Raw genomic sequence first — 12,225 nt, 5'->3', positions numbered from 1 at the left:
ATGTCACTTATAGTAAACAGGGTAGTTTCGGTTTGGCTAATCAAACTCTCAGAAAATTTATAAAAATAGGATATTAACGACCATGTTCTGTATCATACTTTTACTTGCCAGAATAAGTGCTGAAACTTTGCCAAAATTTTCAAAGCAGCTGCAGGCAAGTCTATCCCCTTTGAAAACTAGCCTCTCGTATAAGTAGGTACTTCTCCTACCCGACCTGTCTTAAACCTTTAGGTGATATTCGAAGTCTGCCAAATTACGGGCTCGATGGAACCCAAACGATATTTGAATATCTTTGCGTGTTGTAGGACTCAAGTGAAGATATTACTTCCTCAGTATGTGTATAACAACTGTCTTACAAACGTGTTGGTTACGTGCAAACCGGTGACAAGTGAAATAATACCTACAGAGGACATGCAAGATACAACTAATTTATTACTGATCAACAGTTTAACCCAAATTGCACAGTATTTACCCAAAAACTTTCTACAAGTGTCTATTATTCACAAATCAGAAAAATATATTACACAATACCTTTCTAATGGAATTAGGTGCAAACAAGAACTTCTTATAAGCGCTTCAATAATAAAAGGTGAAATCAAATTCATTTAACAAGGGCACTTGAACAATAAAGGTGAAACAAGTTTCTTTTGAACAGGATACACAAGTCAAGAAGTACATTACACAAAACCTTTCTGATTGAATTACTTGCAAACAAGAACTTCTTATAACTTCTATACTATCTGTAACCATTTCAATAATAAGAGGTAAAATCAGTTTCATTTAACAAAGGACACTTGAACAATAAAGGTGAAATAAGAGTCTTTTAAATAGGTCACTTGGGCAAGCAGAAGAGGACAATTCACATAATTTCCAGTTTCCGCAACCCATCAAGTATTTCTCTAAGTTCAACTCCCGCTGCACGTAAGATATAATTCAGAACACTAGTCTCCTTCCTTTATAGTTTTGAAGGTCATACTCCGGACATTGATTTAGACATGGACTAGGTGCCCGCTGCAGTGCTGCAACAGAAAAGCACAAACACATAGCCACAGCCAAAAGAAACAATGTTAACAACCCCAGAATATAGTAAGATAAAATTCTGCAAAGACAGATCACATCAAGACAAAGGCAAATTAAAAATGGTTAAAAGCATTAACTGTAGACTACAAATTTCAAAATATGTAAAATTGCCCCAGCACAAACAGACTAGTTTTAAAAGGGCAACGATAATACAAAGCATAATATTATTACACCAGTACGTCACAGTTCCAATACAATATTGACACTCATAAGAAAAGGTAGAAGCTAGTGATAACACAGGTAGGCCCGATTGCAAAACTAGAAAGCTTGAATGTCTACTTCTTCAGTAGACAGCTGCGTGGTACATAGTTCTATACCACTAGTAAAAATGAGTAACACATTGCTCAGCGTCCTGTTTAGAAGACCATGACCCAGTCACGTTTCAAGAACTTGCAATAACTGGCCCGCTTCCGCACTCCGAGACACATATACCGGTCAAATCCAGCTAACTCCACGCAAACACAAGTTTCACCCTCTGTGGAGCGACACATACCAGCCGTTCCAAAGCCAAAACCCAGTCTGCCCGCCAGCCCATCAGCACCACCACTGGCCAACGAGGCAAAGATAAGCAACGCCAGAGGGAAACAATTGATCTGGGTGAATCGAACGGAGAAAGCAACTGGCGCCGGCGCCTCCCCACGTATCAAGTAGCATGAAGTCAATGGATGTTTGCAAACTGTCTCCCAGGTTGCCGAGCGTAACCATTTTCAGTCAGTGATCGGTTCAGTTGGACCAGAGCACGTAGTCCATTCCACGTAAAGACAGCCCACACCATTATGGAGCCACCACTATCTTGCGCAGCGTCTTGTGGACAACTTTGGTGCATGGCTTCGCGAAGTCTGCACCCCACTCGAACCCTAGCATCAGTTCTTACCAACTGAAGTCAGGACTCATCTGACCAGTCGTGGAGGGTCCAGGAGAGCCGCTGAAGGTGATGTCATGGTGTTAGCAATGGCAATCACGTCGCTCGTCTGCTGCCATAGCCCACTGACACGAGAAGTACCCTCGCGCATAGTACTCGATCAATCTCTCTGCATACGGCGGTCACAGAGCAATCTTGCCGTCATACGTTAAAAGACTATCCTCACCTGGGCAATGACCAACCTACCCTGCAAGGTGAAGGATGTCCACCTGCTTTCCTAATAGCATATGTGGTGCCAGCTGCCCTAGACTCAGGAAGCAGCCTCTCTGTATTGGTGCATTCAGGTGCCGCATTACGTCTTTTGGAGTGCAGTGGAGGTTCGTGGTGATATTGGCTCTCAGCTGAAAGTGGTCAGTTGGCCTCTACTCTGGCTGATAGCGGCACAGTGGTGGCTGCTGTTGCCCAACACAGTCCGGCGAGTGTTCGTGTCGACTTTGTGGCAACGGCGAAGCGAAAAGCAGAGCCCTTGCCCAGTGTGATGTTAAATAAAGACACAATTGTTTTTATCCTATTCTAACTAAAGATGAACGCGACACCTATACGTGCTACATCAGTGGGATAGACATTTTTAAAGTTAGGACAAGTGCTCTAGTTATGAAAACCAGCATACTTGCATTTTCTTATCATATTAAGTTTATAGAACTGGTGTGGAGGCATAATGATTCAAACTGTATTGCTAGAAAGGCGGTGGTTTAAACTTGGGGGAAAGTGGCTTTACGATTTTCGAATTTAAATAACACATGTAGTGTGACATATGTGTTGGCCATTTTGCAATTTCCTACCAAACTTAAATTTAGGGTGACAATTGTTTAAATGGTGACATTACAGGTGGAGAAACCTGGAATTCTGTAAGTGACCTGACTACTATAAATAGCCATAAAAGTCAGAGTGAATAATAGTTTGGGGAAAACATGTTAAGTAGGACAGCAGACATGTTACTTCATTTTATCCCAGCATCTTGGATTATGACTTCATAGAGACTGTGTCCATATCCCAGGTCGACCATCTTTGAGTCTATACTTAGCACACATGACCTACTTCCACAGTTACATCAGGGCAAAAACCCAGTCGCCGTCTTCAATTATGTATTTTGCACAAGTGATCTACCTCCACCAACAGGGAAATGCACTATCTTGGAATATTTTATTTTCTGCCAATTTATACTTAAGACAACAGCCCTACTTCCACAGTGACATTATGTGAGTGGGACAAAGACACTTTAGTGCAGTTAGGCTATTTTGAATTTCCTGCTTGTTTTTGAATTTCTTGTCATTTTATACATAGAGTCCTTTGCCTATGTAAAGGGGGGCAGGAAATCCGATGACTCAACGATGACATCACCGACGACTTTCTTTGTCCCAGAACTCTCACAGTCTACCTACTCAAATCCCAGCTTAGAAAGGCAAAATCACAATTTCTGTCGGAGGTTGTATTTAATCTCACATTTGAAATCTATTTATACCAAATACCACTTTAGAATCCCCCCCCCCCCTCTATGAACCTTGGCGTTGGTGGGGGGGCTTGCGTGCCTCAGCGATACAGATAGCCGAACCATAGGTTCAACCACAACGGAGGGGTATCTCTTGAAGGCCGGACAAACATGTGGTTCCTGAAGAGGGGCAGCAGCCTTTTCAGTAGTTGCAGGGGCAGCAGTCTGGACGATTGTCTATTCTGGACTTGTAACACTAACCAAAATGGTCTGGCTGTGCTGGTACTGCGAATGGCTGAAAGCAAGCGGAAACTACAGATTTAATTTTTCCCGAGGGCATACAGCTTTACTGTATGGTTAAATGACACTGGAGTCCTCTTGGGTAAAATATTCTGGAGGTAAAATAGTCCCCCATTCGGATCTCCGGGTGAGGACTACTTCTGGTCAGGTAAATACAGGGATATAAATACAAAATCAAATAGAGGTAACGCTGGAGTAGGTTTAATAATGAATAAAAAAAATAGGAGTGCGGGTAAGCTACTACAAACGGCATAGTGAACGCATTACTGTAATCAAAATCGAAACGAAGCCCACGCCTACGACAGTAGTACAAGTTTATATGCCCACTAGTTCCGCAGATGACGAAGAAATTGATGAAATGTATGATGAGATAAAGGAAATAATTCAGATAGTGAAGGGAGGCAAAACTTAATAGTCATGGGTGAGTAGAATTCGATAGCAGGAAAAGGAAGAGAAGGAAACGTAGTAGGTGAATATGGAAGGGGGTAAGAAATGAAAGAGGAAGTTGCCTGGTAGAATTTTGCACAGAGCATAACTTAATGATAGCTAACACTTGGTTCAAGGACCATGAAAGAAGGTTGTATACATGGAGGAGGCCTGGAGATAATAGAAGGTATCAGATAGATTATATAATGGTAAGACAGAGATTTAGGAACCAGGTTTTAAATTGTAAGACATTTCCAGAGGCAGATGTGAACTCTGACCACAATCTATTGGTTATGAACTGCAGATTAGAAATGAAGAAACTATAAAAAGGGTGGAATTTACGGAGCTGAGACTTGGATAAACTGACAGAACCAGAGGTTGTAGACAGTTTCAGGGAGAGCAGAAGGGAACAATTGACAAGAATGGGGGAAAGAAATACAGTAGAAGAAGAATGCTCAGCTTTGAGGGATGAAATAGTGAAGGCAGCAGAGGCTCAAGTAGGTAAAAAGACGAGTGTTAGTAGAAATCCTTGGGTAACAGAAGATATATTGAATTTAACTGATGGAGGGAGAAAATACAAAAATGCAGTAAATGAAGCAGGCAAAAAGGAGTACAAACGTCCCACAAATGAGATCGACAGGAAGTGTAAAATGGCTAAGCAGGGATGGCAAGAGGACAAATGAAAGGATGTAGAGTCATATCTCACTACGTGTAAGATGATACTGCCTACATGAAAATAAAAGAAACCTTTGGAGAAAAGGGAACCACTTGTATGAATATCAAGAGCCCAGATGGAAACCCAGTTCTAAGCAAAGACGGGAAAGCAGAAGGGTGGAAGGAGTATATGGAGGATCTATACAAGGGCTATGTACTTGAAGACAATATTATGGAAATGGAAGAGGATGTAGATGAAGATGATATGGGAGATACGATACTGCGTGAAGAGTTCGACGGAGCACTGAAAGACGTAAGTCGAAAAAAGGCCTCGGGAATAGACAGCATTCCATTAGAACTACTGATAGCCTTGGGAGAGCTAGTCCTGACGAAACTCTACCATCTGGTGAGCAAGATGTACGAGACAGGCGAAATGCCCTCAGACTTCAAAAAGAATATAATAATTCCAATCCCGAAGGAAGCAGGGGTTGACAGATCTGAATATTATCGAACTATCTGTTTAATAAGCGACGCCTGCAAAATACAAACACGAATTCTTTACAGACGAATGGAAAAACTGGTAGAAGCTGACCTCGGGGAAGATCAGTTTGTATTCCGTAGAAATGATGGAACACGTGAGGCAATACTGACCCTACGACTTATCTTAGAAGATAGATTAGGGAAAGGCAAACCTACTTTTCTGGCATTTGTAGACTTAGAGAAAGGCATTGACAATGTTAACTGGAGTACTCTCTTTAAAATTCTGAAGGTGGCAGGGGTAAAATAGAGGGAGAAAAAGGCTATTTACAATTTGTGCAGAAACCAGATGGCGGTTATAAGAGTCGAGGGGCATGAAAAGGAAGCAGTGATTATGAAGGGAGAGAGACAGGGTTGTAGACTATCCCCGATGTTATTCAATCTGTATGCTGAGCAAGCAGTAAAGGAAACAAAAGAATAATTCAGAGTAGGTATTAAAATCCATGCAGAAGAAATAAAAACTTCGAGGTTCGCCGATGACATTGTAATTCTGTCAGAGACAGCAAAGGACTTGGAAGAGCACCTTGGATAGTGTCTTGAAAGGAAGAAAAAAGATGAACATCAACAAAAGAAAACCGAGAATAATGGAATGTTGTCGAATTAAATCGGGTAATGCTGAGGGTATTAGATTAGGAAACGAGACGCTTAAAGTAGTAAATGAGTTTTGCTATTTGGGGAGAAAAATAACTGATGATGGTCGAAGTAGAAACGATATAAAATGTAGACTAGCAATGGCAAGGAAAGCGTTTTTCAAGAAGAGAAATTTGTTAACATCAAGTATAGATTTACTAATCAGGAAGTCGTTTCTGAAAGTATTTGTATGGAGTGTAGCCATGTATGGAAGTGAAACGTGGACGATAAATAGTTTGGACGAGAAGAGAAAAGAAGCTTTTGAAATGTGGTACTACAGAAGAATGCTGAAGATTAAATGGGTAGATCACATAACTAATGAGGGGGTATTGAATTGAATTGGGGAGAAGAGAAATTTGTGGCATAACTTGACTAGAAGGAGGGATCGGTTGGTAGGAGACATCAAGGGATCACCAATTTAGTACTGGAGGGCAGCGTGGAAGGTAAAAATCGTAGAGGGAGACGAAGAGACGAATACACTAAGCAGATTCAGAAGGATGTAGGTTGCAGTAGGTACTGGGAGATGAAGATGCTTGCACAGGATAGAGTAGCATGGAGAGCTGCATCAAACCAGTTTCTGGACTGAAGACTACTACAACAACCACAACCACTTTAGAGTGCAACACCTTTCATATTATGAGTCACTTCACGCCTCTTTCAGCGTGGTTGCTCGTAAAAGTCCAATCATGGACACGGTAACAGGCATATAGAGTTCCAAACACTTCTTCTGAGATATATTCGAAGACAAAAAAAAAAAAAAAGAAATGTCGTACCACGAAGGAATTATCCGAATGGGCCAGAAATCGATAGTTGTGATGTACGTGTACGGAGAAACAAATGATTATAATTTCAGAAATATTGTATCATTTATCTACCAGAAAGAGCTTCACAAATTAAGGAAGTCAATAATGTGTTGGTTCACCTCTGGCCCTTATGCACGCAGCTATGAGGTTTTGAATTGACTGACAGAGTTGTTGGGCGTCTTCCTGAGAAATACTGCGCCAAATTTTGTCCAATTGGCGAGTTAGATCGTCAAAATTCCGAGATCGTTGGAGGGCCCTGACCATAATTATCCAAATATTCGCAGTTGGGTAGAGATTAGGTGAATATGCTGTCCAAGGTAGGGTTTTCCAAGCACAACGACAGGCACTACAATCTCTTGCCGTTTGCGGGCGGACATTATTTTGGTGAAATGCAATCCTAGAATGGTTTGGCCTGAAGTGCAACAAAATGAGGTTGTTGGAATATACGTACCAATGTGTTGTAAGGGTGCTGTTGATGATAACCAAGGTGGTCCTGCTATGGAAAGAAATGACACCTCAGACCATCACTCCCGGCCATCAGACCGCTTAGATGGCAGTAGCCAGGTTGGTATCCCACTGTTGTACCGGGCGTCTCCAGACATCTCTTCGCTGGTCATCGGCGCTCATTTCTCAGCGCGACTCATCACTGAAGACAACTCTACCCCAATGAATGATATTCCAAGACAAAGACGTGTCGGTGAATAATCGCCATGGGATCTCTTGTTACCACCTAGAATCAGCCACTTTTCCGCAGTACAGTTACACTAAAGAGCCAAAGAACCCGGTACATCTGCCTAATATCGTATATGGCCCCCGCGAGCACGCAAAAGTGCCACAACGCGACGTGGCATGGACTCGAATAATGTTTGAAATAGAGCTGTAGGGAAATGACACCATGAATTGAACAGGGCTGTCCACAAATCTGAGTACGAAGCAGTAGAGACTTTTTCTGAACTGCAGGTTGCAGGGCATCTCAGACATGATCAATAATGTTCATGTCTGGGGAGTCTGGTGGCCAGCATAAGTGTTTAAACTCAGAAGAGTGTTCCTGGAGCCACTGTGTAGCAAATCTGGACTTATGGGGTGTCGCATTGTCCTGCTGGAATTGCCAAAGTCCGTTGGAATGCACAATGGACATGAATGGATGCAGGTGATCAGACACGATGCGTACGTATGTGTCACCTGTCAGAGTCGTATCTAGACGTATTAGGGGTCCCATATCACTCCAAGTGCACACATCCCACACGACAGCAGAGCCTGCACCAGCCTGAACAGTCCCCTGCTGACGTGCAGGGTCCATGGATTCATGACGTCCATCCGCTCACTACAATTTGAAACGACACTCGTCCGTCCAGGCAACAAGTTTCCAGTCATCAAAACGCCACTGTCGGTGTTGACGGGCCCAGACGAGGCGTAAAGCTTTATGTCGTCAGTCACCAAGGGTACACGAGTGGGCCTTTGGCTATGAATGCCCATATCGATCATGTTTCGTTGAATGATTCGCACACTGACACTTGCTGATGGCCCACCATTGAAATCTGCAGCAATTTGTGGAAGGGTTGCACTTCTGCAACGTTGAACGAATCTCTTCAGTCGTCACTGGTATCGTTGTTGCAATGTCGGAGATTTGACGTTTTACCGGATTCCTGATATTCAAGGTACACTCATGAAATGGTGTACGGGAAAATCCCCACTTCATCGCTACCTAGGACATGTTGTGTCCTACCACTGGTGCGCCTACTATAACGTTCAAACTCACTTAAATGTTGTTAACCTGCCACTGTAGGAGCAGTAATCGATCTAACAACTGCTCCAGACACTTGTCTTATATAGGCGTCGCCGACTGCAGTGCCATCTTCTGCCTGTTTACATGTCCTTGTATTTGAATACGCATGCCTGTATCAGTATCTTTGGCGTTTCAATGTATGTTATAATGAAGCCTTGTGTGTCTGAACTGTTATTTTAGCTCTCATTTTAGTACAAATTTTGTGAGACATGATACACATTTTTTTGAGAGTGGATATACTGACTTTCTGTGCATGAGTGCTTGTGTGAGTGTGTGTGTGTGTGTGTGTGTGTGTGAGAGAGAGAGAGAGAGAGAGAGAGAGAGAGAGAGAGAGTGAGTGTGTGTAACAGGAATCATTCTTATTATTGTGATGAACTAGTCAGCAGTTTTTCTTGGTACCACCTTCCATTGCCGTGTTATAGATGGCTGTAAATGCTAGATACTCTTCTTAAATGGATCCAACGATGAGCAATTACAATGTCATTTCATGTAAATTAAAACAAAATTTAAAGTACTAAGATTCAATTGCTTGGAAAGATATATAGAAATGTCAATGCTTCAAATTTCTTTTGTAGGTAGTCCACACGCAGCAGAATTAGCGTTCATCTTCCACAGAAACAACAGTGCTGTAGAATGGGAACCAGGGACGGTAGAAGGCGACCTTACCCAAAGAATGGTGAACAGCTGGAGCAGTTTCATCAAATATGGGTATGTTTACGCCAAAGACGAGAAAAAAACCAAACCCATAAAACCATGTCCACTAGTATGTAGCTGAAAGATGAGTGTTCCTTTGATGAACCCTGTTGAACAAATGCAAGTTCAAACACTGTCGACTTGCGTAATACGAGGGTAATCCCGAAAGTAAGGTCTCCTATTTTTTTTAAGTACATAGACCTGTTTATTTCTACAATGGTTTACATCAGTTTACAGCTTTAACATTTAGCTATTTTTCGACATAATCATCATTTCTGTCGATGCATTTTTGTAGACGCTGTGGCAGTTTTTGTATGCTCTTGTCATACCAGCTAGCCGCCATGCTGCTCAGAATGTTATGAACCTCTCCTTTCATATCGTAGTCGGAGCTGAATCGCTGGGACCACAGTGAACACTGAAAGGTACTGTGAGACTCTGGGAAAACTCAAACGGTCAATTCAGAACCGGAGAAGAGGAATGTTGAGCAAGGGCGTACACATTCTCAATGACAACGCTCGCCCACACATCGCTCGGCAAACCGTTGCTCTCCTGCAACAGTTTTAGTGGAACATAATCACCCATTCACACTATATTCCTGACTTGGCGCCCAGTGACTATCACCTGTTCCCTAGGTTAAAAGAACCCTTGGCCGGAAAGTGATTCAGCTCCGACGACGAGGTGAAGAGAAAGGTTCATAACTTTCTGAACAGCATGGCGGCTAGCTGGTATGACTTGAGCATACAAAAACTGCCACAGCTTCTACAAAAATACATCGACAAAAATGGTGATTATGTCGAAAAATAGCTAAATGTTAAAGCTGTAAGCTGATGTAAACCATTGTAGAAATAAGCAGGTCTATGTACTTACAAAAAATAGGAGACCTTACTTTTGGGATTACCCACGTAGTTACCGAAATCTGTCTATTTAATTCTAGTTTAATATTCACGCCATGTATTCTGAATTTTGAGAGGAAATCGGTTTCCAAATAGTGCAGTTAAAGTATTTGAGAAGGGATGTGGTTATTCACAGATTAACGAGTGCAAATGTAGCGGCAAGCTTCTAACAGTTAAAAGTTGCTCCACAACTAGTGTAGCGTGTCTACTACTGCTAGCAGTTTGAAATGTCATTTATACTTTACAAAAACTGTTTCGCAGTTACTTGAAATTTTCTAGTCTTTTCTTTATAGAGCTTTATGTCCGTATAGTAAAAACATCTTCATGCGTTCATAGAATGAAGGCTTTCACGACCGGATGACATAGCTGCTGGTAATGTCTTCATCAGAAGCATAATGATGTTTCGTCTCCTGTCACAACTGAATGGAGAAAGACGTCACCTTCATTATCGTAACGCAAGAGAAGTTCCTGGCAAATTTCGAGTCTGTGCGCTTTCATTTCAGAAGTCAGCATCTGGGGTACCCATCGTGCACAGATCTTTCGATAGCCAAGCAAAGCAATAGTGTGACCCACACGTTCTTGTGGAATGCCGATTGTGCTTGCAATTTCTCTCTGAGTGATACGACGATCGTCCTGAATCAATCTGTCAACATTTTGCTTGTGAAACTCGGTGGTTGCTGTCACAGGTCGTCCAACTCTTTGTTTGTCACGCAGGTCAGATGTTCCCGCCTCAAAATCTTCAAACTTACTCGCCCAGCGACGCACAGTAGTCACATAAACACAATCGCCATAAACTGCTTTCACTCTCTAATGAATCTCCTTGGGGTGACAACTTCTGCTGTCAAGAACTCCCTGACTGCACGTTGCTGAAATAGCATTGACTGACAGTCTGCGCAAGGTTCCATAATTTACACTGTAACAACACAACCGTTCAATGCTAAGGCTTACGGCCAACTGAAACTGTAGAGAAGTGGCTACGGAACAAGCCAGTACCTGCCGCAAACCAATGCTGCCAACTGATGAAGAGTTACGAATGTCGAAGCATTATTTTTCAGTCAACCCTCGTATAAAATCAGGTCACTGCTTACCGTAGACTATGTAGTCAAAATTTAATATACAGTTCATGTCACAGGTACAGTTTGCTTCTCCGTACATGTTATGCGTGTAATGAATGGAAAAAGAACGGTATATGGATTGAGAAGTACAATTTCGTAGTTTACACACTTCACCCGAAAGATATTATTTCTGATTCTGTTTCTGCAACTATTTTCCTCTCAAAATTGAGTTCTGTTGAACGAATCTATGCGCTAATCAGTTTCTGATAGTGAGACTAGTGTAATGTTTCAGAGATCCAAACTACGCTAACGACAGCGTCGTGTGGGAGCCTTTCAGTGTGTCGTCGACAAACTACTTGCACATCACGACCGACTACGAGCTGAGGCAGAACAAAGACCAGGGGCGCATGAACTTCTGGCACGAGAACATTCCTATGTAAAAGGAAGACCTGATAGTTTCCTGCACTCAACGAGTTCGTCCGAAAGATCACCAACTGATGACTCTTATCTTCTTCACAATGGGAGATGCGAATGATAGATTTTCCAAACGTTACATTATTCTCTAAAACTGTTTCAGATAATGTGGCTTGCTAAGAACATATTGTGAATAAAAATTAAATTACTGTAGTATGGGATTTTATTGTTTTTGTATTAGCTTCCTTTAGTAGTAAATTGAGAGTTTTGTTTTGTGCTAATATTCTGCTGTCGTGCACGTTTCAGAGGATTTACCATCCTCGCTGTACCATATACTCAACTTCAAAACTTGACTGAAAATCAATGTAGATTTACAACAGTGTAGGGAACTAGGCAAGCTATAATTATATTAGACAAAATATTCCAAAGTTTTGTGGAATCTATTGACGAAGGAATTACTTTCGACTGTGTGGTCTAAAACGGAATAGATTCTGAACTGCTTTACATTGGCTCATAGAGACAGGAAAATAACACACCTACTGCAGAAACTAGGTTAAAAGGCCTGTGTTTAGCCTAGGTGCAGCTTTCCTCCTTACAATTCAA

General features: G+C 41.9%; 1 protein-coding gene across 1 annotated transcript in view; it reads left to right on the top strand.

The window, feature by feature from the left end:
* LOC124805176 (acetylcholinesterase-like) overlaps positions 1-11,835 on the top strand; it is a 111,222-nt gene extending 99,387 nt beyond the window's left edge. The window contains exons 9-10 of the mRNA XM_047265663.1: positions 9,143-9,275; positions 11,501-11,835. Of these exons, the coding sequence (XP_047121619.1) occupies positions 9,143-9,275; positions 11,501-11,648 (281 nt within the window). The 3' untranslated portion in view covers positions 11,649-11,835. The remainder of the gene's footprint in view (positions 1-9,142; positions 9,276-11,500) is intronic.
* Positions 11,836-12,225: the final 390 nt, after the last annotated feature.

Source organism: Schistocerca piceifrons, chromosome 7, assembly GCF_021461385.2.
Source record: "Schistocerca piceifrons isolate TAMUIC-IGC-003096 chromosome 7, iqSchPice1.1, whole genome shotgun sequence".
NCBI classification, from domain to species: Eukaryota; Metazoa; Arthropoda; class Insecta; order Orthoptera; family Acrididae; genus Schistocerca; species Schistocerca piceifrons.
This window is presented reverse-complemented; position numbering and strand designations above follow the sequence as displayed.